Below are 25,665 nucleotides of genomic sequence, written 5' to 3'. Positions count from 1 at the left end.
CTAAGGGATGGGTCAGGACATACCCGAGCCAGCCCTAACTATAAACTTTACTAAACAAGACAGTTTTAAGCCTGGTCTTAAAGGTAGAGAGGGTGTCTGCCTCCCGAACCCACACTGGGAGCTGGTTCCACAGGAGAGGAGCCTGATAGCTGAAGGCTCTGCCCCCCCATTCTACTCTTACAAACTCTGGGAACCACAAGTTGACCTGCATTTAGAGAGCGAAGTGTCCTATTGGGAAAATAGGGAACTATAAGCTCTCCAAGGTACGATGGTGCCTGACCATTAATGGCTTTGTAGGTGAGGAGGAGGATTTTAAATTCTATCCTGGATTTTACAGGGAGCCAATGCAGAGAGGCTAACACAGGAGAGATGTGATCTCGTTTCCTAGTTCCTGTCAGTACTCGTGCTGCCGCATTCTGGATCAATTGGAGGCTTTTTACTGAATTTTTGGGACATCCTGACAATAAAGAGTTACAGTAGTCCAGTCTTGAGGTAACAAATGCATGAACTAGTTTTTCAGCATCCTTTAGACATAGAATGGGTCTGATTTTAGCAATATTGCGCAGGTGGAAGAAGGCTGTCCTAGAGACTTGCTTTATATGTGAAGTAAAGGACAAGTCCTGGTCAAAAATGACACCAAGGTTTCTGACTGTAGTACTGGAGGCCAAGGTAATGTCATCCAGAGTCAGTATATTATCACATAGTGTTTCTCTGAGGTGTTTTGGGCCAATTACAATAACTTCAGTTTTGTCTGAATTTAAGAGTAAGAAATTACTGGTCATCCAGATTTTTATGTCCTTAAGACACACCTGAAGCTTGGCTACCTGGTTAGTCTCACCTGGCTTCATGGATAAGTACAGCTGAACTTACACTGAACTTACAGTACCAATGTCAAATAAGATGCTTTCAACCAGGCTCCTGTCTACCACTTCAAGTAAGTGTTGGCTAACGCCAAAGCTCCCCAGCTTCTTGATTTCAAAAAATGACGGGTTAGCTTTCTTAAAAATGCTCTCTAAAAGTTAGGGTCCGATCGATTATTGGACCCAAAAACTTCAAATGTAAATCTTCTACAGGCTTCTACATTTTATTAAAGATGCTAAAGATGTTTTTTAGTTGTGCTCTACTGTAAATGTAGCACAGATTGGCTGCCGCTGTGTCTCAGCTCTGTCAGGTCAGTGCAGTGATTTTCCTGTCCTGTTTTCCCGGTGAGTGTCGTGCGGCTGCTGCTGCTGAGTTCTGTGAAGCAGCCATGACACTGCATCCTAACTGGGGAAGCCGTGGTCCACAGGTCACAATGACAACAACAAGCAGTGATCATGACACATTTATTGACGTTTGCCGATAATTTACATTCTGTTGAATTCAACACATACTTAAAACTTTCATTCATCTGTGTAAAGCTGCACAGCACTGTGACTCCTTCCTGATCATTATTTTGTTTGTACAGTCCTCATCTTTCTTGGCACTCATGTTGGGCCAAGATCTGAAATTGTGAAAATCTTTACAAATGCTTGTAATATACCTGTACAAAATAAGACAAATCAATGAGTGGCCAACATATTCCTGCCACGGTTTGTTCATGTGGTCATTTGGCCTATTTTGGACTCCTGTGAGATCTGAACTTGTGTAAATGTTTACATGTTTTATTTTAACAACTCTATGTGAGATGCATATTCAGCATTTACTTCCACCATATTATTATCTGGATTTCCACCAAACTGCAGAAAAACCTAGATAGATGTCATCACCATAAATATATCAATATTTATAAATGATTTCCAGAGAAATTGACAAAGTTGTTGAAAACTACCTCACAATGTTAAGGAAACAGATTTAAAAAAAAATCCAGGATCCATAAGGTTCAAATGGCTTCTTCCCTGGGTCATGTTAAATCTGTCCACCATATTTGGTGAAAATCAATGCAGTAGTTTCTGTCTAATCAAAACAAACAAACAAACAAAAAAACAAATAACCAGTGTAAACATAACCTCTTGCCAAAGCTAATATGCAGCAGAGTGGACAGAGTACAATTTGGATTGTAGTTTAAGTGTAATTTAACAGAGGGAGCAACTGATTTTTTTCTTTTTAGATGAAAATGTGAATTACAGGCAAAGTGATCAGACTTACTAGACTAGCTTAATTTAGCTTAATTTATCTAAACTAACATAACTGCAGTAGCAGAAGACCTGAAAAGGGTCAAATTGTATTAAAATGTTAAATTTTATCCAACTAATTTGACACTGTATTAACTGAATGAGCTAATGTGAAACAGTTTGTCTGACAGAGTGACAGTGTTAAATATGGTGGTGGTGAGTGTCACCAAACTCAAGAAGAGGAACAAGATATTACTGTTGTTAATTGTGTTATTAATGGTCCAGCAATACAGATTGTGGCAGAAGTGTAACCCACTTGTCCTGTGGAACAGCTTCATGTTTTATTTTCAATATTGAATCTTTTAATATTTCTTTGGGCTGGGATTTTAATAATGGAGTTTTCTTGCCTCCATATTTCTGTTTATTCTGATCTTTGCTCTTTATATTAAACACAGTTGTAATAGCCACTGATATGAATGACTGATTGTTGTGGCTTTCTTATAGAGCATCTCACATTTGGATTGAAGATATGTCTGTAACACAGAAAAAAGACATAATAGAAATAAAAAGTTGATAGAAACAATCAGCGCTATAAAACGCAGAGATAAGATGAGCAACTACATATTCGAAGAACTGTAACTTGTTATTGACGATTATTTATATATTAGTTAAAGTGTAACACCGTGAGAGGACGTGACTCTTCAGTACAAAGTGAAGCGGCTCTTAAAAGAGCCTTTGTTGTTGTTGAAGTCAGGGCAGGAACAGTCTAAGCTCTCTCCCCGCGGATGCGGCGGGCCAGCTGGATGTCCTTGGGCATGATGGTGACCCTCTTGGCGTGGATGGCGCACAGGTTGGTGTCCTCGAACAGGCCGACCAGGTAAGCCTCGCTGGCCTCCTGCAGAGCCATGACGGCGGAGCTCTGGAAGCGCAGGTCGGTCTTGAAGTCCTGAGCGATTTCTCGGACCAGGCGCTGGAAGGGCAGCTTGCGGATCAGCAGCTCCGTGGATTTCTGGTAGCGACGGATCTCTCTCAGAGCCACGGTACCGGGCCTGTAGCGGTGAGGCTTCTTGACGCCGCCGGTGGCCGGGGCGCTCTTACGGGCAGCCTTGGTGGCCAGCTGCTTCCTGGGGGCTTTGCCTCCGGTAGATTTACGGGCGGTCTGCTTGGTTCTTGCCATTTCAACTCTGCTGCTGCTGCCGCTGCTTGTTTCTCTGTGGAGGAGAAAAGTGTAGAGATAAGAGGCGGCTCTCTGCTCTTAAACCGCGGGACCGGCTGCGAAAGAGTGACGCCGCTTCTCAGCTCCGGGTCCTGATTGGTGAGGGGCTCCTCCCGGAGCTCAGCGCCGCCCAGAGGAGCCAGTCTCCGCCCGGTCCTCCGCCGCTTATTGGAGGAAAGCGCTTTGAAAATGGCGCTGAAAGTCGCAGCGGCCGCCGACAGCTGCAGCCTGTTTGTGGTTGGTCAGGCAGGAGCAGTCCCGCTCCTCGCAGACATATAAAGGAGGTTGAGTCCGTTTCCTCCGCAGTTTCTCTGAGTCCAGACTCTTGAGCAGGTTTGTCGAAAATGAGCGGAAGAGGCAAAACCGGCGGCAAAGCCAGAGCTAAGGCGAAGACCCGCTCCTCCCGGGCCGGGCTCCAGTTCCCGGTGGGCCGCGTCCACAGGCTGCTGCGCAAAGGCAACTATGCCGAGCGAGTGGGTGCCGGTGCTCCCGTGTACCTGGCGGCCGTGCTGGAGTACCTGACCGCCGAGATCCTGGAGCTGGCGGGAAACGCTGCCCGCGACAACAAGAAGACCCGCATCATCCCCCGCCACCTGCAGCTGGCCGTCCGCAACGACGAGGAGCTCAACAAGCTGCTGGGGGGAGTCACCATCGCCCAGGGCGGCGTGCTGCCCAACATCCAGGCGGTGCTGCTGCCCAAGAAGACCGAGAAGCCCGCCAAGGCCAAGTAAAGTCCAGCTGCTGGAAACAACACAAAGGCTCTTTTAAGAGCCACACACTCACCTCTCAAAGAGCACACATCCTTGTGTTAATAGCGCACCTGGGGAAAAAAATGCATTATTATTATTATTATTATTATTATTATTGTTACTGTTATTGTTATTGTTATTATTGTGCTAATAAACACCACAATGATATAAAACTAGTGCATAGACACACCTGTAGATGCGCTGGGACACATCATCAGTGGTGTCTCCTGAGGTCATCCGATGTTTCGGGTCTAGCAACATCAGACATCCTCACTCAGGGCCCAGCCAGGGTTGGTTCACCCTTCTCACCTTTTTATCCAGATCCACCTAGAGGCTCTTTGCAGCGGGCAGCAAAGCCTCTACATCCCACCTCTATGGGCTCACAGCAGCGGTCCTCCTGGGGGACTGTAAACTCCACTGAGAGAACCTGCTTGATGTACAACGATATAAGACCAAATATTTCCCATGAGGTTGTGATAGTGATCAGGGTTCATTCATTACAGTACAATTTCATTGATCATTTCCTTTGCAGTCACACCAACTACTTCACCCACTCTGCAAAAACACTGGATCCCAAAGACGGTCAATGAGATTCCTCTTAAAGATGTTTGTAAAATTATATATATATTATTATTTTCCTTGTTTTGTAATAATAACTATAGCTTCTTTTTACATGCACCTGCATATTTTGTATGCTCATCAAAGATGAAAAAGGCTTTTTATTCGTCAAAAAATTAGCAAGTATAGTATCCTTTTTAAACCTTAATTGATAAAAAAAAAAATGTGTTCAAGGACCACAATGCAACCCCCAAATTGTATTTTTAAGCATTCAAACATTCCCAATGTCCACCTACACAGCAGCTTCTGCCAATTTGTCAACAAGTTTTCCAAAGGAGTTAAATTCATTTAAAATACAATTAAATTCAGTTTGATCACATATTCTTTTATAGTTGTATTCAGTACAGGTTTCACTTTTACATAAATATATCCTTTGCACCATGAATGACCATGATTAGTTACTCTGAATGACATTTTGTCAAAAAGAGACAGATTGTTCCAATTATTACAGTGTTTACAGTATTAGTCTATCTACTAACTATCTGCTTGTTTCTAATAAGGTTTTGCAAAATAAAATGTTACACTTTTGGTGAAATCCAGCTCCAAGCTGAAAAGTGTTATTATAAGAGACATATTGTGTCCTGTCAGATAAGTAAGACTTTAGCCAGGTGAGGGCCAGGCCAGAGACACGTCCGTCAAGGAGATACAGTGATCGATCGTATCAAAAGCTGCACTAAGGTCCAATAAGAGGAGCACAGAGGTGGAGTCAGAGTCCATAGAAATCAGAAGATCGTTCACTACTTTAGTGAGCGCTGTCTCAGTGGAGTGGCAGGTCCTGAAGGCTGACTGGAGTGGTTCAGAAAGATTATTAACAGACAGGTGGCTGACAATGATTCGAGAGACAGAGTCTCAAATTTCTCAAAAGGAGAAAGAATCTGACACTGAGCACGATACTCAGCTGCTTCTGTAGAAGGCGAATAAGAGGAGTTGGTTTTAAGTCTAATCTCCTCCGTTTTATTACAGAAAAAAAATTCTATCATTATTATGAATGCTGATTGTGTACACCAATGTTGTGCTGAGCTCTTTGATGTTTTTATTAAAAAGAAAAAACAATAATCAATGAATGTACTTCACATTTTTAGTAAGTGCAGGTGAAAGTAAGTAGCCTATATTCTTTTCATTTTTACACACACACACACACACACACACACACACACACAAAATCATCATTCAATGTAACTGTCCCTTCATTTTACCATGACATCTTTAAAAATACCAAGTAAAAATGAGTATTTGTCTTCTTGGCATGTTCAAATGAGTGTAGCAGTGTTACATGAAACGTATGGTCTTCTTGGTAAACACAGAGTATTGAAATGACCAGAGGACTTTTATCCCAGATATCCAGTTCAACAGAGGTCATTCATTGTCATCAGACCAAGAAGCCAAAGTGAAAATATTGGTCATTGTATGGAGTTGCTGTGTAGGTCTGTGTGTATCAGTCAACACTTATTAAATTAGTCTACTTGTCATCTATTGAGGTTCAGTGTTTAAAGAGCAAAGTTGTTTGTTTTGTTTTTAGAATGAAGATCTAACAATTAAGCATGAAAGTGTTAATTATTTGTAAGTGGTGAACTCTCATGTTCATGTGGTCACTTGTCTGTTGTGTTTGGCTTGAAAAATGACATGAAGTGTCATTATTCCAAATACTGATAAGGAACAACAGCTCTTTGTGACGGATGAGTGGCTCTTAAAAGAGCCTTTGAGGATGAAGAAGAGGAGTCAGACTGAGGACAGCTCACTTCTTCTTGGGTGCTGCCTTCTTGACTTTGGGTTTAGCGGCCTTCTTGGCGGGGGCCTTCTTGGCTGCAGGAGCCTTCTTGGCTGCAGGGGCCTTCTTGGCTGCTGGGGCCTTCTTTGCCACTTTCTTGGGGCTCTTGGCGGCCTTCTTGGGGCTCTTGGCTACTTTCTTGGCAGCGGCGGGTTTGTTGGCCTTCTTGGGGGACTTCTTGGCAGCTGCCGGCTTCTTGGCTGCCGCCGTCTTGGGCTTCTTGGCCGCTGCAGGTTTCTTGGCGGCGGGCTTCTTGGCTTTAGGAGCGGCCTTCTTCAGCGGCTTCTTGGCCTTGGGCTCAGCTTTCTTGTTGATCTTGAAGGATCCGGACGCGCCGGTTCCCTTGGTCTGGACCAGAGTGCCCTTGGCCACCAGGCTCCTGATGGCGGTCTTGACTCGGGCCTTGTTCTTGTCCACATCGTAGCCTCCGGCAGCCAGAGCCTTCTTGAGGGCGGCCGCCGACACGCCGCTCCGCTCCTTGGACGCGGCCACGGCTTTGACGATCAGCTCTCCCACGCTGGGGCCGGCCTTCCTCGGCTTGGACACCTTCTTCTTGGCCGCTTTCGCCGGGGCGGCGGCGGCGGCGGCCGGAGCAGGAGCTTCTTCTGCCATAGTTTGTTGCTGGTTGAACAGCGACAGCAATGATCGCAGTCACTGAGCGGACTGAGGAGAAACTCGGAGAGGAGGCGGAACTTAAACACACCATGAGAACCGTGGAGACTCAGCCCAGCAGAGGCTCCTCGGAGCAGCTTCAACACCGGGACACTTGTGTTTTCTCGTCCCCGATAAAAGTGTCAAAAATCACCGTGGAAAAGCTGCCGAGTGCTGGCGATGAAGGGAGGCGACAGCGGACTTTGCTCTCGTCATATTTCACTCATCAAGAGCTCTGATGCTCTCTGCATTTTGTTTGTGGAGCCTCTAAACCTCAGCTGTTCACGGTGGTGGCCAGCGCTGCTCCCTCACTTTCCCCCCTCATTTCTCTCCTAAAATGATTTCAAATGCACCACAGCTTCACCAAAACTACTTTTCCAACTGGTCCGCATGTTTATTCAGAGACCCCAAGTAAAAACAAGCACCTGATGCTGATCGCTTTGTAATAAACTCCAGTTTCTCTCCATGCAGTAAACACACTGCTGGTGGCTGAGGCTCATGGTGAAGTTTAACCAGACTCCCTGTCAGAGCTGTGAACATTTCATCCTGAGGATGATGGAGATTATTGAGCACATGTAGAAATACATGTTAGTCTGATGCACCAGGACAAAGGAGGGAGTGTCCAGGTTTTCTATGACTTTAAATGAATAATGAGAATAGTTTGAATGAAAACAAATACAAACACAAGAAGTGTGACATCACAGTCAAACATTTTATTTCTCTTTTCAGGTATTTGATAGAGTCTGTTGAGGTTTGGTATCTTTACTGTAAACACTGAGAATGATGTATGAAAATATCAGTACAATAAATAAATATCCAGATGTTGCTGTGATACAGCTGTGTATCAGTGTAACAGGCGAGTGTTTCCTGAAAATACTCCAAAGAAAGACAAAAGTCAGGAGCTTTGCTGAGTGTCAGAGATATTACACAATTATTATTAAATGCATTGTCCTCATGATATGAACAGTCAACACATCCAGACTAAATATACCATCTTCAAACAGTAATTGACACTGACCTGTACATAAAGTATTAGACCTCTGATTTCACTCAGGGATGCACATCCAAACATATGTATTTACATAAATCTACATATAGACCTAAGATGTCAGTGGGTGTTGACAGATGTTGTGCATTGTGTGTTTAATTGTCATTTTAAGTTTTTTCTTCACTAGTGGGAAAAAAAAAGATCTTTTAATTAAAAACTAAACACATCAAACCTTCTCGTGGCATCAGCTGAAAAGTGACTGAAAGAAAGTGAATTTAAAAACGTGCAACAACTCATCCTAGTTTCACTGCTGAAAATATCACCTTCATGTAGAGTAAATAACTCCATCGGGTCAGTGTCTCACAGTATTTCACTGCAGTTATTCTGAGGTGAAATTCATGTCGGGCTTTCCTTCCAAACTAGAAGAGATAATCAGGTTTTATCGTCTGCTAACTTCAGCACATTGATCCAGAACCACTGTGTGTAGCAGTGAGCAAGAATCAATGTCCATTCATCAAATATTGAGGATTTACATGCATTTTAAAAGACACCACTGATGTCAAAGGAGTAGACAGCTCAAATCTCTTGGGACATGCACAAGGTTCTTCAATCAGCATTGAATCAGCATTTTGGACAGTAGCTGTGTTTTTGTTACAGAATATATAAGATTGACTTAAGCCATTCTCACTGACTAGCTCAGCCTTGCTATACTGCAAAGCTACAATTTCATTTAAACCTCACACAACTAAGTTGTCTGGCTAGTAGTGGACAATTAGCTAAATAGATAGCATAGCTCTCCTTCCTGGTCTTTCTCTTCTTCGTGCCACCCTTTCCAGGGGTCTTGGTCATAGCCTTCTTGGGCGCAGACTTGGCGGATTCAGGCATTTTGAAGGGTGGTCCCCCTTCTGTGATTGGAAACATGTCTACGTTTAAGTCGCCTACAGTCTGGAGCCAATTAGTGCAGAAAGAAAAACAAGAAAAGAAGAAAGAAGAAAAGACGTAGTTAAAATCCATGTGAGAAAACCTGAAATGTTAATGAATTACTTAACTCAGTTTGAACAATCAGCTTCAGGGGCAAAACGCAATGACAAAAAGCAGGAGTTTGGATCGGAGCAGAGAGGGAGAAGAAAAACATTGATATTTATGTGAACAAGAAATTAAAATACTAACTGACCATCTGTAAAAAAAACAGTTGTGAGAGAAATTAGGGAAATAAAGGGGGAAATTTAAGAAGCGGTGAAAAAGGTGGAGAACAAAGATAGGTAACTACTAATAAAATGAGAGTTAAAATGGTCAAAAATCTTCACACTATCCAAACTTCTCTTCCTGTATAATATTATCCATCTAACCGCCAAAAGCTTTGCAGCAGGTTAAAAGCAGCTTTTTTTTTTTTTAATGTTTGTCGCTTGAAATGCTCTGGTTGGTGAAACAGACAATCAACATCATGATCCTTATTTTAAAAAATGGCATATGAAGATTTTATTACAGACTATCAGCATCTATACATAGATTCAAGTGGATTAGCAGTTTATTATATAAGGGGGAGGCTGTAAAAACTGAATTAACGGCAAAAGAAAAGAGGTTATAAACAACAATTTAAACCTTTCAGAGATCATTAGATGCCTGGTGGCTGATATGTGTTGGTAGGTTTTCTGTGTGAGCTGTAGTTTATAGGTTTGTAGGATAACTCATCACCCTCTCTAACACGTACAACACTCTTCTGAGACTACTTTTCAAATTACTATCCCGCACTTGTTGTTCATTTTGACAGCTGCGTAATCTAACTATGAATGTTAACCAAACGATTCATAACCTTATGGTTCATCAGTACAGAGAATGTGAGCTCTCTATGACTCGGTGTTTGGCTCTTAAAAGAGCCATTGTGTTGTTTTGTTGACAGTAATTGAATTTAACCTCCGAGTGTGGCCCTGTCTCTTCAGAGCATACACCACGTCCAGTTGTGAATCAAAGTGTGGACAACTTTATTAAAAATGCCCTACAAAACACTGAAGAAATGGAAAGATTAAATAATGCTTCTGAGTCAATAGCAAGCACTATTAACCAGTGCTCCCACCATAAGGACAAACATGTGAAAACTAATATTAATGCTAAAAAGAGTCAACAACAAAAACTAAACAAACCTCTCTTCCAAATAAATATTGTATATGTCCTCAGCCTATCAGAACGCTTGTTAGAGTCTAAAATCACTGTCTGCCTTAGTCATCTCTTTGACTCAGGCATTTTTGCCGCTACATACAAAGATGGCGGACCGCATGAGAAAGAGGGCTCCGCTGACCACAAATGAAGCATTAGCTCTTCTCTTTGAGTCATCTGGTAAGCTAGTTCATATTTCTTCAACTTTGTAGACAGTAAATGTACTTTCAGTCAATCAAAGGGGTTAGTTAGACTACATTGTCATCTTCGAGACTGCACGTCTGCATCCATCCCCATACAAGGTCACCCAGCTATTCCACAATGACTTCATGAAGTTATCTGGGGCCCATGTCACCAACATTCGACCAGGAAGAAAAGTTGGCGACCCCACAGTCCATGACCTTCGGGCTCTCGTCTCTGGTCTCGGCTCTGGTCCAATCCGGTACAAGTTGGATTTTGAGTCTGACTGGGAGGACCTGCCTCAGCGACTCAGCATCCCCAAAGAACCTTTCCACTGGGTCCCACTCTTTCCTGCCCAACTGCCAATTACTCTCAGGAAATTCAATGACTTGCAGAATATGTGGAATTACTTCAATTTAAACCAAAAAAACACACACACACACACACACCTCCGCGGGAAAATGTGGTGCAAATCATGGTCCTGGTCATTTCAAAACCAATAGTGATCTGAATAGATATTGTCTGGAAACACTTTCTCTGCAAAGAAGCTAACTCCTCACATTGACTAATTGGACAGCGATTTAAACTTATCTGAAAACGTAATAGTCAATTCATAACCATACGATGTTAAACATAAGGAATAACCTCTTCATGAGCGAGTGTGTGGCTCTTAAAAGAGCCGTTGTTTGATGGTGTGTTGACGGTGAGTTTAGCCGCCGAAGCCGTACAGAGTGCGGCCCTGTCTCTTCAGAGCGTACACCACGTCCATGGCGGTCACCGTCTTCCTCTTGGCGTGCTCGGTGTAGGTGACGGCATCACGGATCACGTTCTCCAGGAAAACCTTCAACACGCCGCGGGTCTCCTCGTAGATCAGACCGGAGATACGCTTGACGCCGCCACGACGAGCCAGGCGGCGGATGGCGGGCTTGGTGATGCCCTGGATGTTATCACGGAGAACTTTACGGTGCCGCTTGGCGCCTCCTTTACCGAGTCCTTTTCCTCCTTTGCCTCTTCCACTCATCTTCGCTGTTGGCTTGTTGTCAAATCAATGATGGAAAGTGTGGAGTTGACGGTGATTCAAAGCCTGACTGAGAGCGTGATAGAAGACAGGGGCGGGAAACTTCTTCTTCTTCTGTGGCTTTTCATGGCCGTTCATCACCAACTCTTTGGTGCATTAGCGCCGCCACCTGAACCAGAGCGTGAATCATCCCTGCTCAACTCTAACAAGACTGTCAGGGCTCTATGAGATTTATCCAGGGGTGCAAAAGAAATATTTCGATATTTTAACTCAGTAAAAGTAGGAGAACAACAATGTAAAAATAATAAAGTAAAGAATGAGGTTTAGGGTTATATCTGATTTTTTAATCCATTTACAAAATAGTACAATCAACTTATGAACATCATCTTATACTGTACGCTTGTTAACACATTACAGATGAAACACTGTCTGTAAATGATTGAAAAGGAATATTATTATGTATAATGACACAACTGTGGTCGGTGTTCCTGATCCCTGATGATCACAAACTCCAGCTTACACTGTGGCACTTGTCAAAAGATCAGTTTGAGTTTGGCCAGTGTGGTCCCAAGCATCTGATCCCAAAACCAGTTCAATTAAGCAAAAATCTACTGCTGACTCTTCTAAACAAATGAAGCTGAAACCCCAACAAAGCACCAAGCCCAAGCCAACTTTTATTCCTGCCGACCTCCACCAAGTTGAGAATCAAAGTGTGGACAACTTTATTAAAAATGCTGTACAAAACCATTGAAGAAATGGAACGCTCAACCAATGCTCCTGTGTCAATAGCAAGCACTATTAACCATAATGACAAATCAGAGGAAATTCTGAAAACCATCTTTAGCCAAATACAAACACTATTCAAAGATAATGTACATATTCAAAAGACACCACTTGCTTCATTTGTGCCCGAGTCACAGAATACGCTCACAAGAATTAATAACTTACTATTGAATGAAAACACTCTAACTTCAGTTGCACCAAGTAATGATAAAACATATGCCCAGATTGTGAGTGACATTTACGATAACCAGGATTTCATGTTGGTACAAAAATCAAAGAAACGACTCAGATCTAGTCTAAGCAGCTCAGAAATGCAAAAATGAAACCAAATGTGTCAGATGCGGGCCAGGTCATTCACATAAATCCTGTCCAAGGCCGAAACATAAACTTAATTGTGCCAATTGTGTAGGAAACCACTCTGCTGCCTCCAAGCAATGGCCCACCTATCTTTCCATGCTTCAACACCCCCACTCTCATCTCCATCATAGCCAAAAAAAACGCCAGACCCCTGGGCCAATGTACCACTCTTCAAAACGTGCTTCAGACTCTGTGCCAAGACAAAAAACACTATGAAGCCATCTGGAAATATTTTGAGAAACATCTTCAGTAAGTAAATAGTTTCTCTTAAACATCTTACATATTAATATTAGGGGAATTAGATCAAATAAAGAAGAGCTCATCCAAATTCTCCAAGAAAAAGATGTTCATGTTGCTTCAATAAATGAAACCTTTCTCTCTCCACACTTAGATTCCTCCTTACCAGGCTATGATATTTTAAGAAGAGACAGACCCCAAGGTAAAGGTGGAGGAGTTACCCTGCTCATAAAAAGATCCATTGTATACAATAAAGGCACAAGTCTTTAAAGAGCACTTACAAAATGTACACTCATGCCCAGATGACCCTTTGTTTGATCCAGAGTGGAAGGAGATAGTAGAGCACCAGGTTTGTTTGCCCACTCATCTACCCATAGTAAACTTTGCAATCAACCATCCTCTAATCAAAGAGCTTACAATAATCGAACTCCAGGAGCATTTTTGGAAGCTGAAAATGAAAGCTCCTGGTGAGGACACAGTGGAGAACCGGTTAATCAAAGAGGCATCAGTTGAGTTTTTAGCCCAATTAGCAGACGTATACACCCTCTGCCTCCATACTGGTCACTTCCCAAAACCCTGGAAGTCAGCTTTGGTGTTTATGATCCCCAAACCACACAAAAACCCTCATTTGCCTGCCAGCTACAGACCTATTAGCCTCCTGAGCAATCTCGGGAAACTGCTAGAAAGGGTGCTGGCTGCAAGACTCCAGACTCACTTCGATGCTCCAGGAGTTCTGGGGATCCACCGGGCCGGATTTAGGAAGGCAAGAAGTACAACCAACAATACCTTAAGGCTGGCAGAAGATGTCCAGCGAGATTTTAACAAGAAAGCAGAAAATAACAATTGCTGTATTTTTTTTTTTATATTGAGAAGGCCTTTGACAAAATGTGGACTTATATACAGGCTGCTGGATTGTAACCTCCAACTCCCGCAACAAACAGTGGTGCTCCTAAATAGTTTTTTGACTCAGAGAGAGTTTGCAGTGAAAGTGGGAGCATCCACTTCCAACAGGTTCAGAATGAGACCACAAAGACACAGCAGACTAAAAAAGTAGGGAGCAAATAATAAAGAAATTGAATAAAATAAATGAGATCTTCAATAAAGAAATACAAAAAAAGGTATTACTCACAAAAAAGAAATATTAGGAAAGGGGAGAAAGAGCCAGTTAATTATTGGCTTATGCAGGCTATACTCCACAAACTAAAAAATATAGATAAGATAAGATTTTTTTGAAACACTTTATCAGAATTTATATCCCCAACCTTAATTTGATTGTCACCTTTCTAAATTAATTCATAAGCTGAGAAATCAGATGGCAGCTGAAATATCTGAGATGGAAATTAGCATAGCCCATTTCAAATCAAACAAGGCTCCAGATCCAGATGGGTGCCCCCTCCAAATACTGCAAAGTATAGAGTGGATCACTGATACCTGTAACTGCAGTCTGGGTTCTTAGGAGTGTTACACCAGGATTACGAAATCTTTACACATATTTTGGCACAACAAATACAGGGACCAGAAATCATATGCATAGATCAGACAGGCTTTGTTCACTAGAGACAAATGTGTTTAGCCTTCCTATGTACAGCACTGTCAAACATATTGCTATTGTTTTTGTGACTTTTCAATCAGCTGCAATGTTGCCTGCAATGTTGACAATTCAGTTTTTTTTGGCTCTTTACAATTCAATTCAATTCAATTTTATTTGTATAGCGCCAAATCATAATATACATGATCTCAAGGCACTTTACAGGGTAAGGTCAAGACCTTACTTTGTTACAGAGAAAAACCCAACAGTTCCCACAACGAGCAAGCGCTTGGCGACAGGGGGGAGGAAAAACTCCCTTTTAACAGGAAGAAAAGTCCAACAGAACCGGGCTCAGGGTGGGCGGCCGTCTGCCTCGACCGGTTGGGTTTAGGAGAAGATAGAAAGAGGGGGAGGGGGAGGAGAGGGGAGAGAAGAGAGAGAGAGAGAGAGAGAGACCAGAAACAGCTGTGTAGGTAATGGTGTTATCAATAATAATGATGACAGGTAACAGTGGTTAATAGTAAAGATGAGTAGTGGTGGATCTGGATCCTGCTGCTCCCGAGGCAGAGATACCTGCAGAATGAGGACAGAGAGAGGGAGAGAGAGGAGAAGCACAAACTACGGGAGAGAAAAGGAAACAAAGTTAATGGCATGAGGTCATCGAGAGAGAGAGGGGGAGAGAGACAGAGATAGGGAGAGAGCGCCCAGTGAATCATGGGAATCCCCCAGCAGTCTAGCTCTATAGCAGCATAACTAAGGGATGGGTCAGGACATACCCGAGCCAGCCCTAACTATAAACTTTACTAAACAAGACAGTTTTAAGCCTGATCTTAAAGGTAGAGAGGGTGTCTGCCTCCCGAACCCACACTGGGAGCTGGTTCCACAGGAGAGGAGCCTGATAGCTGAAGGCTCTGCCCCCCATTCTACTCTTACTAACTCTGGGAACCACAAGTTGACCTGCATTTAGAGAGCGAAGTGTCCTATTGGGAAAATAGGGAACTATAAGCTCTCCAAGGTACGATGGTGCCTGACCATTAATGGCTTTGTAGGTGAGGAGGAGGATTTTAAATTCGATTCTGGATTTTACAGGGAGCCAATGCAGAGAGGCTAACACAGGAGAGATGTGATCTCGTTTCCTAGTTCCTGTCAGTACTCGTGCTGCCGCATTCTGGATCAATTGGAGGCTTTTTACTGAATTTTTGGGACATCCTGACAATAAAGAGTTACAGTAGTCCAGTCTTGAGGTAACAAATGCATGAACTAGTTTTTCAGCATCCTTTAGACATAGAATGGGTCTGATTTTAGCAATATTGCGCAGGTGGAAGAAGGCTGTCCTAGAGACTTGCTTTATATGTGAAGTAAAGGACAAGTCCTGGTCAAAAATGACACCAAGGTTTCTGACTGTAGTACTGGAGGCCAAGGTAATGTCATCCAGAGTCAGTATATTATCACATAGTGTATCTCTGAGGTGTTTTGGGCCAATTACAATAACTTCAGTTTTGTCTGAATTTAAGAGTAAGAAATTACTGGTCATCCAGATTTTTATGTCCTTAAGACACACCTGAAGCTTGGCTACCTGGTTAGTCTCACCTGGCTTCATGGATAAGTACAGCTGAACTTACACTGAACTTACAGTACCAATGTCAAATAAGATGCTTTCAACCAGGCTCCTGTCTACCACTTCAAGTAAGTGTTGGCTAACGCCAAAGCTCCCCAGCTTCTTGATTTCAAAAAATGACGGGTTAGCTTTCTTAAAAATGCTCTCTAAAAGTTAGGGTCCGATCGATTATTGGACCCAAAAACTTCAAATGTAAATCTTCTACAGGCTTCTACATTTTATTAAAGATGCTAAAGATGTTTTTTAGTTGTGCTCTACTGTAAATGTAGCACAGATTGGCTGCCGCTGTGTCTCAGCTCTGTCAGGTCAGTGCAGTGATTTTCCTGTCCTGTTTTCCCGGTGAGTGTCGTGCGGCTGCTGCTGCTGAGTTCTGTGAAGCAGCCATGACACTGCATCCTAACTGGGGAAGCCGTGGTCCACAGGTCACAATGACAACAACAAGCAGTGATCATGACACATTTATTGACGTTTGCCGATAATTTACATTCTGTTGAATTCAACACATACTTAAAACTTTCATTCATCTGTGTAAAGCTGCACAGCACTGTGACTCCTTCCTGATCATTATTTTGTTTGTACAGTCCTCATCTTTCTTGGCACTCATGTTGGGCCAAGATCTGAAATTGTGAAAATCTTTACAAATGCTTGTAATATACCTGTACAAAATAAGACAAATCAATGAGTGGCCAACATATTCCTGCCACGGTTTGTTCATGTGGTCATTTGGCCTATTTTGGACTCCTGTGAGATCTGAACTTGTGTAAATGTTTACATGTTTTATTTTAACAACTCTATGTGAGATGCATATTCAGCATTTACTTCCACCATATTATTATCTGGATTTCCACCAAACTGCAGAAAAACCTAGATAGATGTCATCACCATAAATATATCAATATTTATAAATGATTTCCAGAGAAATTGACAAAGTTGTTGAAAACTACCTCACAATGTTAAGGAAACAGATTTAAAAAAAAATCCAGGATCCATAAGGTTCAAATGGCTTCTTCCCTGGGTCATGTTAAATCTGTCCACCATATTTGGTGAAAATCAATGCAGTAGTTTCTGTCTAATCAAAACAAACAAACAAACAAAAAAACAAATAACCAGTGTAAACATAACCTCTTGCCAAAGCTAATATGCAGCAGAGTGGACAGAGTACAATTTGGATTGTAGTTTAAGTGTAATTTAACAGAGGGAGCAACTGATTTTTTTCTTTTTAGATGAAAATGTGAATTACAGGCAAAGTGATCAGACTTACTAGACTAGCTTAATTTAGCTTAATTTATCTAAACTAACATAACTGCAGTAGCAGAAGACCTGAAAAGGGTCAAATTGTATTAAAATGTTAAATTTTATCCAACTAATTTGACACTGTATTAACTGAATGAGCTAATGTGAAACAGTTTGTCTGACAGAGTGACAGTGTTAAATATGGTGGTGGTGAGTGTCACCAAACTCAAGAAGAGGAACAAGATATTACTGTTGTTAATTGTGTTATTAATGGTCCAGCAATACAGATTGTGGCAGAAGTGTAACCCACTTGTCCTGTGGAACAGCTTCATGTTTTATTTTCAATATTGAATCTTTTAATATTTCTTTGGGCTGGGATTTTAATAATGGAGTTTTCTTGCCTCCATATTTCTGTTTATTCTGATCTTTGCTCTTTATATTAAACACAGTTGTAATAGCCACTGATATGAATGACTGATTGTTGTGGCTTTCTTATAGAGCGTCTCACATTTGGATTGAAGATATGTCTGTAACACAGAAAAAAGACATAATAGAAATAAAAAGTTGATAGAAACAATCAGCGCTATAAAACGCAGAGATAAGATGAGCAACTACATATTCGAAGAACTGTAACTTGTTATTGACGATTATTTATATATTAGTTAAAGTGTAACACCGTGAGAGGACGTGACTCTTCAGTACAAAGTGAAGCGGCTCTTAAAAGAGCCTTTGTTGTTGTTGAAGTCAGGGCAGGAACAGTCTAAGCTCTCTCCCCGCGGATGCGGCGGGCCAGCTGGATGTCCTTGGGCATGATGGTGACCCTCTTGGCGTGGATGGCGCACAGGTTGGTGTCCTCGAACAGGCCGACCAGGTAAGCCTCGCTGGCCTCCTGCAGAGCCATGACGGCGGAGCTCTGGAAGCGCAGGTCGGTCTTGAAGTCCTGAGCGATTTCTCGGACCAGGCGCTGGAAGGGCAGCTTGCGGATCAGCAGCTCCGTGGATTTCTGGTAGCGACGGATCTCTCTCAGAGCCACGGTACCGGGCCTGTAGCGGTGAGGCTTCTTGACGCCGCCGGTGGCCGGGGCGCTCTTACGGGCAGCCTTGGTGGCCAGCTGCTTCCTGGGGGCTTTGCCTCCGGTAGATTTACGGGCGGTCTGCTTGGTTCTTGCCATTTCAACTCTGCTGCTGCTGCTGCCGCTGCTTGTTTCTCTGTGGAGGAGAAAAGTGTAGAGATAAGAGGCGGCTCTCTGCTCTTAAACCGCGGGACCGGCTGCGAAAGAGTGACGCCGCTTCTCAGCTCCGGGTCCTGATTGGTGAGGGGCTCCTCCCGGAGCTCAGCGCCGCCCAGAGGAGCCAGTCTCCGCCCGGTCCTCCGCCGCTTATTGGAGGAAAGCGCTTTGAAAATGGCGCTGAAAGTCGCAGCGGCCGCCGACAGCTGCAGCCTGTTTGTGGTTGGTCAGGCAGGAGCAGTCCCGCTCCTCGCAGACATATAAAGGAGGTTGAGTCCGTTTCCTCCGCAGTTTCTCTGAGTCCAGACTCTGGAGCAGGTTTGTCGAAAATGAGCGGAAGAGGCAAAACCGGCGGCAAAGCCAGAGCTAAGGCGAAGACCCGCTCCTCCCGGGCCGGGCTCCAGTTCCCGGTGGGCCGCGTCCACAGGCTGCTGCGCAAAGGCAACTATGCCGAGCGAGTGGGTGCTGGTGCTCCCGTGTACCTGGCGGCCGTGCTGGAGTACCTGACCGCCGAGATCCTGGAGCTGGCGGGAAACGCTGCCCGCGACAACAAGAAGACCCGCATCATCCCCCGCCACCTGCAGCTGGCCGTCCGCAACGACGAGGAGCTCAACAAGCTGCTGGGGGGAGTCACCATCGCCCAGGGCGGCGTGCTGCCCAACATCCAGGCGGTGCTGCTGCCCAAGAAGACCGAGAAGCCCGCCAAGGCCAAGTAAAGTCCAGCTGCTGGAAACAACACAAAGGCTCTTTTAAGAGCCACACACTCACCTCTCAAAGAGTCCACATCCTTGTGTCACGTTCTTCATGCATAAGAAAGTACTTTTAAAAAAAAAAAAAAAAAAAAAAAAAAAAATACAATAAAATAAAAAAGCTTCTTAAATGGTTAACACAATGACAGCAGAGTAAACATTTCCCACTATGTTCTAAGTGTCCAGGCGTCATTATACATTAGGGACAACAATGAGATACCAGGACTATATTTGAAGACTGCAATGCAACCCCCCCAATACTGATTATCATTTAAAGTCTTTATACTTGTTGATGTTCTGCTCACCACGTTCTTTTTGTGAGCAAGAGTCTTCCGAGGAAGTGAAATTCATTTAGCGTACAGTTTAGTTTAGTTTGCACCATTTGCTGATCTCTCCCAACAAAAGACCAATAGCTCTCAGCTTTGTGCCTCTGTCTTTGTCCCAGTTAAGGTGCAATTGTTGGCGCCAGCTCTGGCAGACTGCATGATAACCTCACATATGCTGCAAGGAAGAAGAAGAAGTTATGGATAAATTAGAAACCTGAGAAACCACAACAGCATGCATTAGTTAATCGTGGAGTGTCTCTAGAATCTCTTGAACACTTGACCTGTCAGTTTCATTTCTTTATTTTCTTCTTTTGTGGCTTTTTTTTTTTACTTAAGGAGGGGCAAAAGTGTTGTTTTAATGTGTTCATTATTATCATTTATTTATTTTCATTTATTTTGTCGCTCGTGTGCATGAGAGACAAACAGGCGGTAAGAATAATGCAGTAAATTCAGGAAGTTCACAGTAATTTCGTCGGCAGAGGAACCTGGACTATATTGCTGATTGTGTAGACCAATGTTGTGCTGAGCTCTTTGATGTTTTTATTTAAAAAACAATAATCAATAAACATACTTGGAAAAAAAAAAAGTTTGATCACATTTTTTTAGTAAGTGCAGGTGAAAGTAAGTAGCCTATATTCTTTTCATTTTTACACACACACACACACACACACACACACACACAATCATCATTCAGTGTAACTGTCCCTTCACTTTACCATGACATCTTTAAAAATACCAAGTAAAAATGAGTATTTGTCTTCTTGGCATGTTCAAATGAGTGTAGCAGTGTTACATGAAACGTATGGTCTTCTTGGTAAACACAGAGTATTGAAATGACCAGAGGACTTTTATCCCAGATATCCAGTTCAACAGAGGTCATTCATTGTCATCAGACCAAGAGGCCAAAGTGATATAAAATATTGGTCATTGTATGGAGTTGCTGTGTAGGTCTGTGTGTAACAGTCAACACTTATTAAATTAGTCTACTTGTCATCTATTGAGGTTCAGTGTTTTGTTTTTCTTGCAATATCTTAATTGTATCATTACTTTTACATTGAATAATACAATACATTCAAAATTTTAAGTTGTTTTAGAATTTACACCCAACAATTAAGCATTAAAATGTTTATTATTTGTAAGTGGTGAACTCTCATGTTCATGTGGTCACTTGTCTGTTGTGTTTGGCTTGTTGTGCCAGACATTGTTGTAATACAACTGTATCAGTGTAACAGGCGAGTGTTGACTCATCTGAAAATGCTCCAGTGAAATGGAAAAATACTCTTTGCTAAGTGTCATAAAAATGTCACAATAATGATTTCATGTTTCTCATTATGTGAACACTAAGCACATTGAGGCCAGATGTGTCATCCTTTTGGACAAACGACATGAACTATTATTGTTCCAATTACTGATAAGGAACAACAGCTCTTTATGGCAGATGTGTGGCTCTTAAAAGAGCCTTTGAGGATGAAGAAGAGGAGTCAGACTGAGGACAGCTCACTTCTTCTTGGGTGCTGCCTTCTTGACTTTGGGTTTAGCGGCCTTCTTGGCTGCAGGAGCCTTCTTGGCTGCAGGAGCCTTCTTGGCTGCTGGGGCCTTCTTGGCTGCTGGGGCCTTCTTGGCTGCTGGGGCCTTCTTTGCCACTTTCTTGGGGCTCTTGGCGGCCTTCTTGGGGCTCTTGGCTACTTTCTTGGCAGCGGCGGGTTTGTTGGCCTTCTTGGGGGACTTCTTGGCAGCTGCCGGCTTCTTGGCTGCCGCCGTCTTGGGCTTCTTGGCCGCTGCAGGTTTCTTGGCGGCGGGCTTCTTGGCTTTAGGAGCGGCCTTCTTCAGCGGCTTCTTGGCCTTGGGCTCAGCTTTCTTGTTGATCTTGAAGGAGCCGGACGCGCCGGTTCCCTTGGTCTGGACCAGAGTGCCCTTGGCCACCAGGCTCCTGATGGCGGTCTTGACTCGGGCCTTGTTCTTGTCCACATCGTAGCCTCCGACAGCCAGAGCCTTCTTGAGGGCGGCCGCCGACACGCCGCTCCGCTCCTTGGACGCGGCCACGGCTTTGACGATCAGCTCTCCCACGCTGGGGCCGGCCTTCCTCGGCTTGGACACCTTCTTCTTGGCCGCTTTCGCCGGGGCGGCGGCGGCGGCGGCCGGAGCAGGAGCTTCTTCTGCCATAGTTTGTTGCTGGTTGAACAGCGACAGCAATGATCGCAGTCACTGAGCGGACTGAGGAGAAACTCGGAGAGGAGGCGGAACTTAAACACACCATGAGAACCGTGGAGACTCAGCCCAGCAGAGGCTCCTCGGAGCAGCTTCAACACCGGGACACTTGTGTTTTCTCGTCCCCGATAAAAGTGTCAAAAATCACCGTGGAAAAGCTGCCGAGTGCTGGCGATGAAGGGAGGCGACAGCGGACTTTGCTCTCGTCATATTTCACTCATCAAGAGCTCTGATGCTCTCTGCATTTTGTTTGTGGAGCCTCTAAACCTCAGCTGTTCACGGTGGTGGCCAGCGCTGCTCCCTCACTTTCCCCACTCATTTCTCTCCTAAAATGATTTCAAATGCACCACAGCTTCACCAAAACTACTTTTCCAACTGGTCCACATGTTTATTCAGGGATCCCAAGTAAAAACAAGCACCTGATGCTGATCGCTTTGTAATAAACTCCAGTTTCTCTCCATGCAGTAAACACACTGCTGGTGGCTGAGGCTCATGGTGAAGTTTAACCAGACTCCCTGTCAGAGCTGTGAACATTTCATCCTGAGGATGATGGAGATTATTGAACACATGTAGAAATACATGTTAGTCTGATGCACCAGGACAAAGGAGGGAGTGTCCAGGTTTTCTATGACTTTAAATGAATGATGAGAATAGTTTGAATGAAAACAAATAGGCTAGTGTTTACTCATCTAAAAATATTCTAGTGAAATGGAAAAGTAGAGTGTCTTTGCTGTGTGTGATAAAATATTCACAACAATGATTTCATGTATTTTTCTCACTATAAGAACAGTAAACACATCCATGTTCCATTCAGATGTGAATAAACATACTAGCCTTTAATTGAACAGTCGTAACATATATGTCGGTTTCACCATGTGCCTTTAGGGTCAAACTTTAGTATTACAAAAATCAACCATGTGGAATATCGTTTAGAAGAACGAACGCACTAGTGAGCTCAAATCAATAAGGGGCCGGTAGGAAGACCTCGGTTGCTGATCACAGAAGAATCCTCACGGTGGTTTAGAAAAATCTTCAAATGTCTCTCCAACAAATCAGACACAGTCTTCAGGGGGCAGGTGTGTATTTGTCAGGTACACTGCAAGACGCAAACCACTAGTTTAGCCAAAAACAGGATGGCCTAATTGCAGTTTTCAAAAAAGTACTTCATTAATAGGGGTTGAGAATTCTTGAGAAAGGTCATATGGACAGTTGAGACCAAGATTAACTTTTACCAGAGAGATGGCAAGTGTATCGATGAAAAAGAGCTGCCCCAGATCCAAAGCACGGCATCTCATCTGTGAAAAATGACCTGGGCATTTATGTCTATTAACACAGGTACTGTCACATTTATCTTCATTGATGATGTAACTGCTAAAGGTAGGTGCACAATGAACTGTGAGGAATATGTGCTCAAGTTTCAGTAAATGCCTCCAAAATCATCCTGCAGCAAGATAATGATCCCAAACATAAAAACACATCTCCAAGCCAACATGTGAATTTTTAAAGTTAAAAAATGAAAAATTGTTGTGGCTATCAACACAGACCCACCACCAGGTATACTTCATGATCCCTGAGAGGTTTACAGCTTTCGCTGTTAGTTGGGAAAATCTTCATATGGCAATTTTTAATAAGGACTGTCATCTTGATTTTAACCCAGAGAGCATTTCAAGAGATGGTGACAAACATTTTTAACAATAGCTGCTTTCAACCCGCTGCTAATCTTTTGTTGGTTGGACAATATGATAGTGTGAAGGTTTTTTAGATTTTAACTCTGACTTGTAAGTAGTAGCCTATCTTTTTTTATCCATTGTTCACCACCAGTTTATCTCACTACTCTCTTTGCAACAGAGAGTCAATCAGTATTTTGAATTAGTATTGTGGTTTAACATGAATAATAATAATATTTTTGCCTGTCTTTCTCTGCTGCAATTCCAACTCCTGTTTTGTGATATCTTTCTGCTCCTGAAGCCTATTGTTCAAACTGAATTAAATGATTCATAAAAATGTAATGTTTTCTCTCACGGTTTTTAATAACTACAACGTCGCCACAGGGGGAGGCTTATGTCTGATTTAACCACATCTCTTCTTGACTTTCTTTCTGCACCACTTGGCTACAGGCTGCACTAGTGTATCGTTCAACCAATCACAGAAGGGGGACCACACAGTCGTATTTGCATGGAGCATGTCTTAAAGGGGTCGCTTCCCCAACACATGTATCGTTCGTTGCTGCGTAGTTTTCACTGTGAAAGATGCCTGAACCCGCAAAGTCCGCGCCCAAGAAAGGCTCCAAGAAAGCCGTGACCAAGGCCCCCGGCAAGGGCGGTAAGAAGAAGAGGAAGACCAGGAGGGAGAGCTACGCTATCTACGTGTACAAGGTGCTGAAGCAGGTCCATCCCGACACCGGGATCTCCTCCAAGGCCATGAGCATCATGAACTCGTTCGTGAGCGACATCTTTGAGCGCATCGCAGCTGAGGCGTCTCGTCTGGCTCATTACAACAAGCGCTCCACCATCACCTCCAGGGAGATCCAGACCGCCGTGCGCCTCCTGCTGCCCGGGGAGCTGGCTAAGCACGCCGTGTCCGAGGGCACCAAGGCCGTGACCAAGTACACCAGCTCCAAGTAGACAGCTGTGCTGCTCCTACTCAAACCAAAGGCTCTTTTAAGAGCCACTCACTTTATCTAAAAGAGTAAACTATTCATCACACGCCATGCTGTTAATAATTGTGATTAAGCTTAATAGCTCATTAATTAAAATGACGTGTAAATGTTACTGGAGCCTCCTTTTTGATACTGGAGTATTGATTTGTAACATGAATCCAACTTGTGTTGCTGTATGTTAGCAGGCACATTTACACTTCCCCATTACAGTGGATAATAAAGTCATCCAGCACTAAAGACACTGCTGTTGTCCAAGATGCTGAGCTTGCACCTGGACAGCTACTAGTTGACATCAGCGTTTATTAAAATGCTCTCAGCATGTGAACTCACCATATTTAAATAAACATACCGTATTAATTGCCTTTAATGAGGTAATTTAAGGCATGCACAACTTGAGCCTCACTCTGTATCTAAAAGGGCAAACACTCAGCACTGCACACATGGTAAGTTTGAAAGAGAAAGACAACTGTCTTTTACAGGCTGAGCTATAGAAATGGCAGCAATCTAGACAAATTTAACTAATTCTCCCTGCAGTCACAATCACAACACAGTCTCAGTGAAGTGAAAAGATGTCAGTAGGTGAGTTTACACTCTTCTCCTGCACAGCTCCAGTTCACCTTTTTATACCGTTCTGAAACAAAGACACAGCTGCTGTTCCAGGTTTCTAGTGCTTGTACCAGGAAAGACTCAATCATCTCATAGTTGACATCAGTGTTGTCTTTGAAAATGCACCTGAACCCGTCATATTTGTTAAATGAGTGGACATTCATTGCTTACAACTACACTGCTCACTGATACTAGATCAATGTTCACAGACAAACCTGATTATTTGGGAGGAAAGCCCGACATGAATTTCACGTCAGAATAACTGCTGTGAAATACTGTGGTGAGACACAGACCCAATGAAGTTATTTACTCTTTGTGGACGTGATATTTTCATCATTTTCATAAATTCAGTCTGTTCCAGACTCCCCCTTCAGCTCAGACTGAAGGTTTGATGTGTTTTTTCCTTAAAAGATTCTTTTTCATTCATGAAATTAAAATAAATGTGCATTTATATATAAATAAATCCATCAGTGCCATCAGAAGTCCAGTGCACAGTTCTCTTCCAGGTTAGTAACAACTTGTTTGATGACCAGTTACTGTTTAAAGATGATGGTACATCTGGCCTCAATGTGCTTAGTGTTCTCATAATGAGAAAAACATATGAAATCATTATTGTTAATTTTTTATGACACTCAGCAAAGACTCTTTATTTTTCCATTTCACTGGAGCATTTTCAGATGATTAACACTCGCCTGTTA

The 25,665-nt window shown here is 43.1% G+C and overlaps 8 protein-coding genes across 9 annotated transcripts; 3 read left to right on the top strand and 5 right to left on the bottom strand.

The window, feature by feature from the left end:
* Positions 1–2,805: 2,805 nt before the first annotated feature.
* Positions 2,806–3,302, bottom strand: LOC139625304 (histone H3). Its single transcript, XM_071485156.1, has one exon. It carries the CDS (start codon positions 3,268–3,270, stop codon positions 2,860–2,862), a length of 411 nt encoding a protein of 136 aa, XP_071341257.1. The 5' UTR covers positions 3,271–3,302; the 3' UTR covers positions 2,806–2,859.
* A 143-nt stretch (positions 3,303–3,445) lies between these two features.
* LOC139625305 (histone H2A) lies at positions 3,446–4,079 on the top strand. The gene has a single exon (XM_071485157.1). The coding sequence runs from the start codon at positions 3,654–3,656 to the stop codon at positions 4,038–4,040; it is 387 nt and encodes a 128-aa protein (XP_071341258.1). The 5' UTR covers positions 3,446–3,653; the 3' UTR covers positions 4,041–4,079.
* Positions 4,080–6,362: 2,283 nt separating this feature from the next.
* On the bottom strand, positions 6,363–7,122 carry LOC139625302 (histone H1-like). Its single transcript, XM_071485154.1, has one exon. The coding sequence runs from the start codon at positions 7,054–7,056 to the stop codon at positions 6,412–6,414; it is 645 nt and encodes a 214-aa protein (XP_071341255.1). The 5' UTR covers positions 7,057–7,122; the 3' UTR covers positions 6,363–6,411.
* A 3,957-nt stretch (positions 7,123–11,079) lies between these two features.
* Positions 11,080–11,453, bottom strand: LOC139625708 (histone H4). Its single transcript, XM_071485898.1, has one exon. It carries the CDS (start codon positions 11,436–11,438, stop codon positions 11,127–11,129), a length of 312 nt encoding a protein of 103 aa, XP_071341999.1. The 5' UTR covers positions 11,439–11,453; the 3' UTR covers positions 11,080–11,126.
* Positions 11,454–17,897: 6,444 nt separating this feature from the next.
* Positions 17,898–18,410, bottom strand: LOC139625303 (histone H3). Its single transcript, XM_071485155.1, has one exon. The coding sequence runs from the start codon at positions 18,360–18,362 to the stop codon at positions 17,952–17,954; it is 411 nt and encodes a 136-aa protein (XP_071341256.1). The 5' UTR covers positions 18,363–18,410; the 3' UTR covers positions 17,898–17,951.
* Positions 18,411–18,494: 84 nt separating this feature from the next.
* On the top strand, positions 18,495–19,236 carry LOC139625306 (histone H2A). Its single transcript, XM_071485159.1, has one exon. The coding sequence runs from the start codon at positions 18,749–18,751 to the stop codon at positions 19,133–19,135; it is 387 nt and encodes a 128-aa protein (XP_071341260.1). The 5' UTR covers positions 18,495–18,748; the 3' UTR covers positions 19,136–19,236.
* Positions 19,237–20,932: 1,696 nt separating this feature from the next.
* On the bottom strand, positions 20,933–21,733 carry LOC139625301 (histone H1-like). 2 transcript variants are annotated; one of them, XM_071485153.1, is made up of 2 exons: positions 21,127–21,733; positions 20,938–21,090 (listed from the first exon to the last, which is right to left on the bottom strand). In XM_071485153.1, exons 1-2 carry the CDS (start codon positions 21,655–21,657, stop codon positions 20,992–20,994), a joined length of 630 nt encoding a protein of 209 aa, XP_071341254.1. In that variant the 5' UTR covers positions 21,658–21,733; the 3' UTR covers positions 20,938–20,991. The 2 variants fall into 2 exon arrangements, with proteins under 2 accessions (XP_071341253.1, XP_071341254.1); XM_071485152.1 differs by having other exon boundaries at positions 20,933–21,727.
* Positions 21,734–23,917: 2,184 nt separating this feature from the next.
* On the top strand, positions 23,918–24,384 carry LOC139625707 (histone H2B 1/2-like). Its single transcript, XM_071485897.1, has one exon. It carries the CDS (start codon positions 23,952–23,954, stop codon positions 24,324–24,326), a length of 375 nt encoding a protein of 124 aa, XP_071341998.1. The 5' UTR covers positions 23,918–23,951; the 3' UTR covers positions 24,327–24,384.
* The last annotated feature ends 1,281 nt before the right edge of the window (positions 24,385–25,665 follow it).

This window comes from Trachinotus anak, unplaced genomic scaffold (assembly GCF_046630095.1).
Source record: "Trachinotus anak isolate AG129_WGS33_773 ecotype Australia unplaced genomic scaffold, CSIRO_AGI_Tana_v1 ptg000009l, whole genome shotgun sequence".
NCBI classification, from domain to species: Eukaryota; Metazoa; Chordata; class Actinopteri; order Carangiformes; family Carangidae; genus Trachinotus; species Trachinotus anak.
The sequence above is the reverse complement of the archived record's forward strand: the minus strand, read 5'-3'. Positions and strand labels throughout refer to the sequence as shown.

Excerpts from the sequence above, each read along its gene's own strand:
- LOC139625301 (XM_071485152.1), bottom strand. The coding sequence starts at position 21,657 with ATGGCAGAAGAAGCTCCTGCTCCGGCCGCCGCCGCCGCCGCCCCGGCG.
- LOC139625306 (XM_071485159.1), top strand. The coding sequence starts at position 18,749 with ATGAGCGGAAGAGGCAAAACCGGCGGCAAAGCCAGAGCTAAGGCGAAG.
- LOC139625305 (XM_071485157.1), top strand. The coding sequence starts at position 3,654 with ATGAGCGGAAGAGGCAAAACCGGCGGCAAAGCCAGAGCTAAGGCGAAG.
- LOC139625303 (XM_071485155.1), bottom strand. The coding sequence starts at position 18,362 with ATGGCAAGAACCAAGCAGACCGCCCGTAAATCTACCGGAGGCAAAGCC.
- LOC139625302 (XM_071485154.1), bottom strand. The coding sequence starts at position 7,056 with ATGGCAGAAGAAGCTCCTGCTCCGGCCGCCGCCGCCGCCGCCCCGGCG.
- LOC139625708 (XM_071485898.1), bottom strand. The coding sequence starts at position 11,438 with ATGAGTGGAAGAGGCAAAGGAGGAAAAGGACTCGGTAAAGGAGGCGCC.
- LOC139625707 (XM_071485897.1), top strand. The coding sequence starts at position 23,952 with ATGCCTGAACCCGCAAAGTCCGCGCCCAAGAAAGGCTCCAAGAAAGCC.
- LOC139625304 (XM_071485156.1), bottom strand. The coding sequence starts at position 3,270 with ATGGCAAGAACCAAGCAGACCGCCCGTAAATCTACCGGAGGCAAAGCC.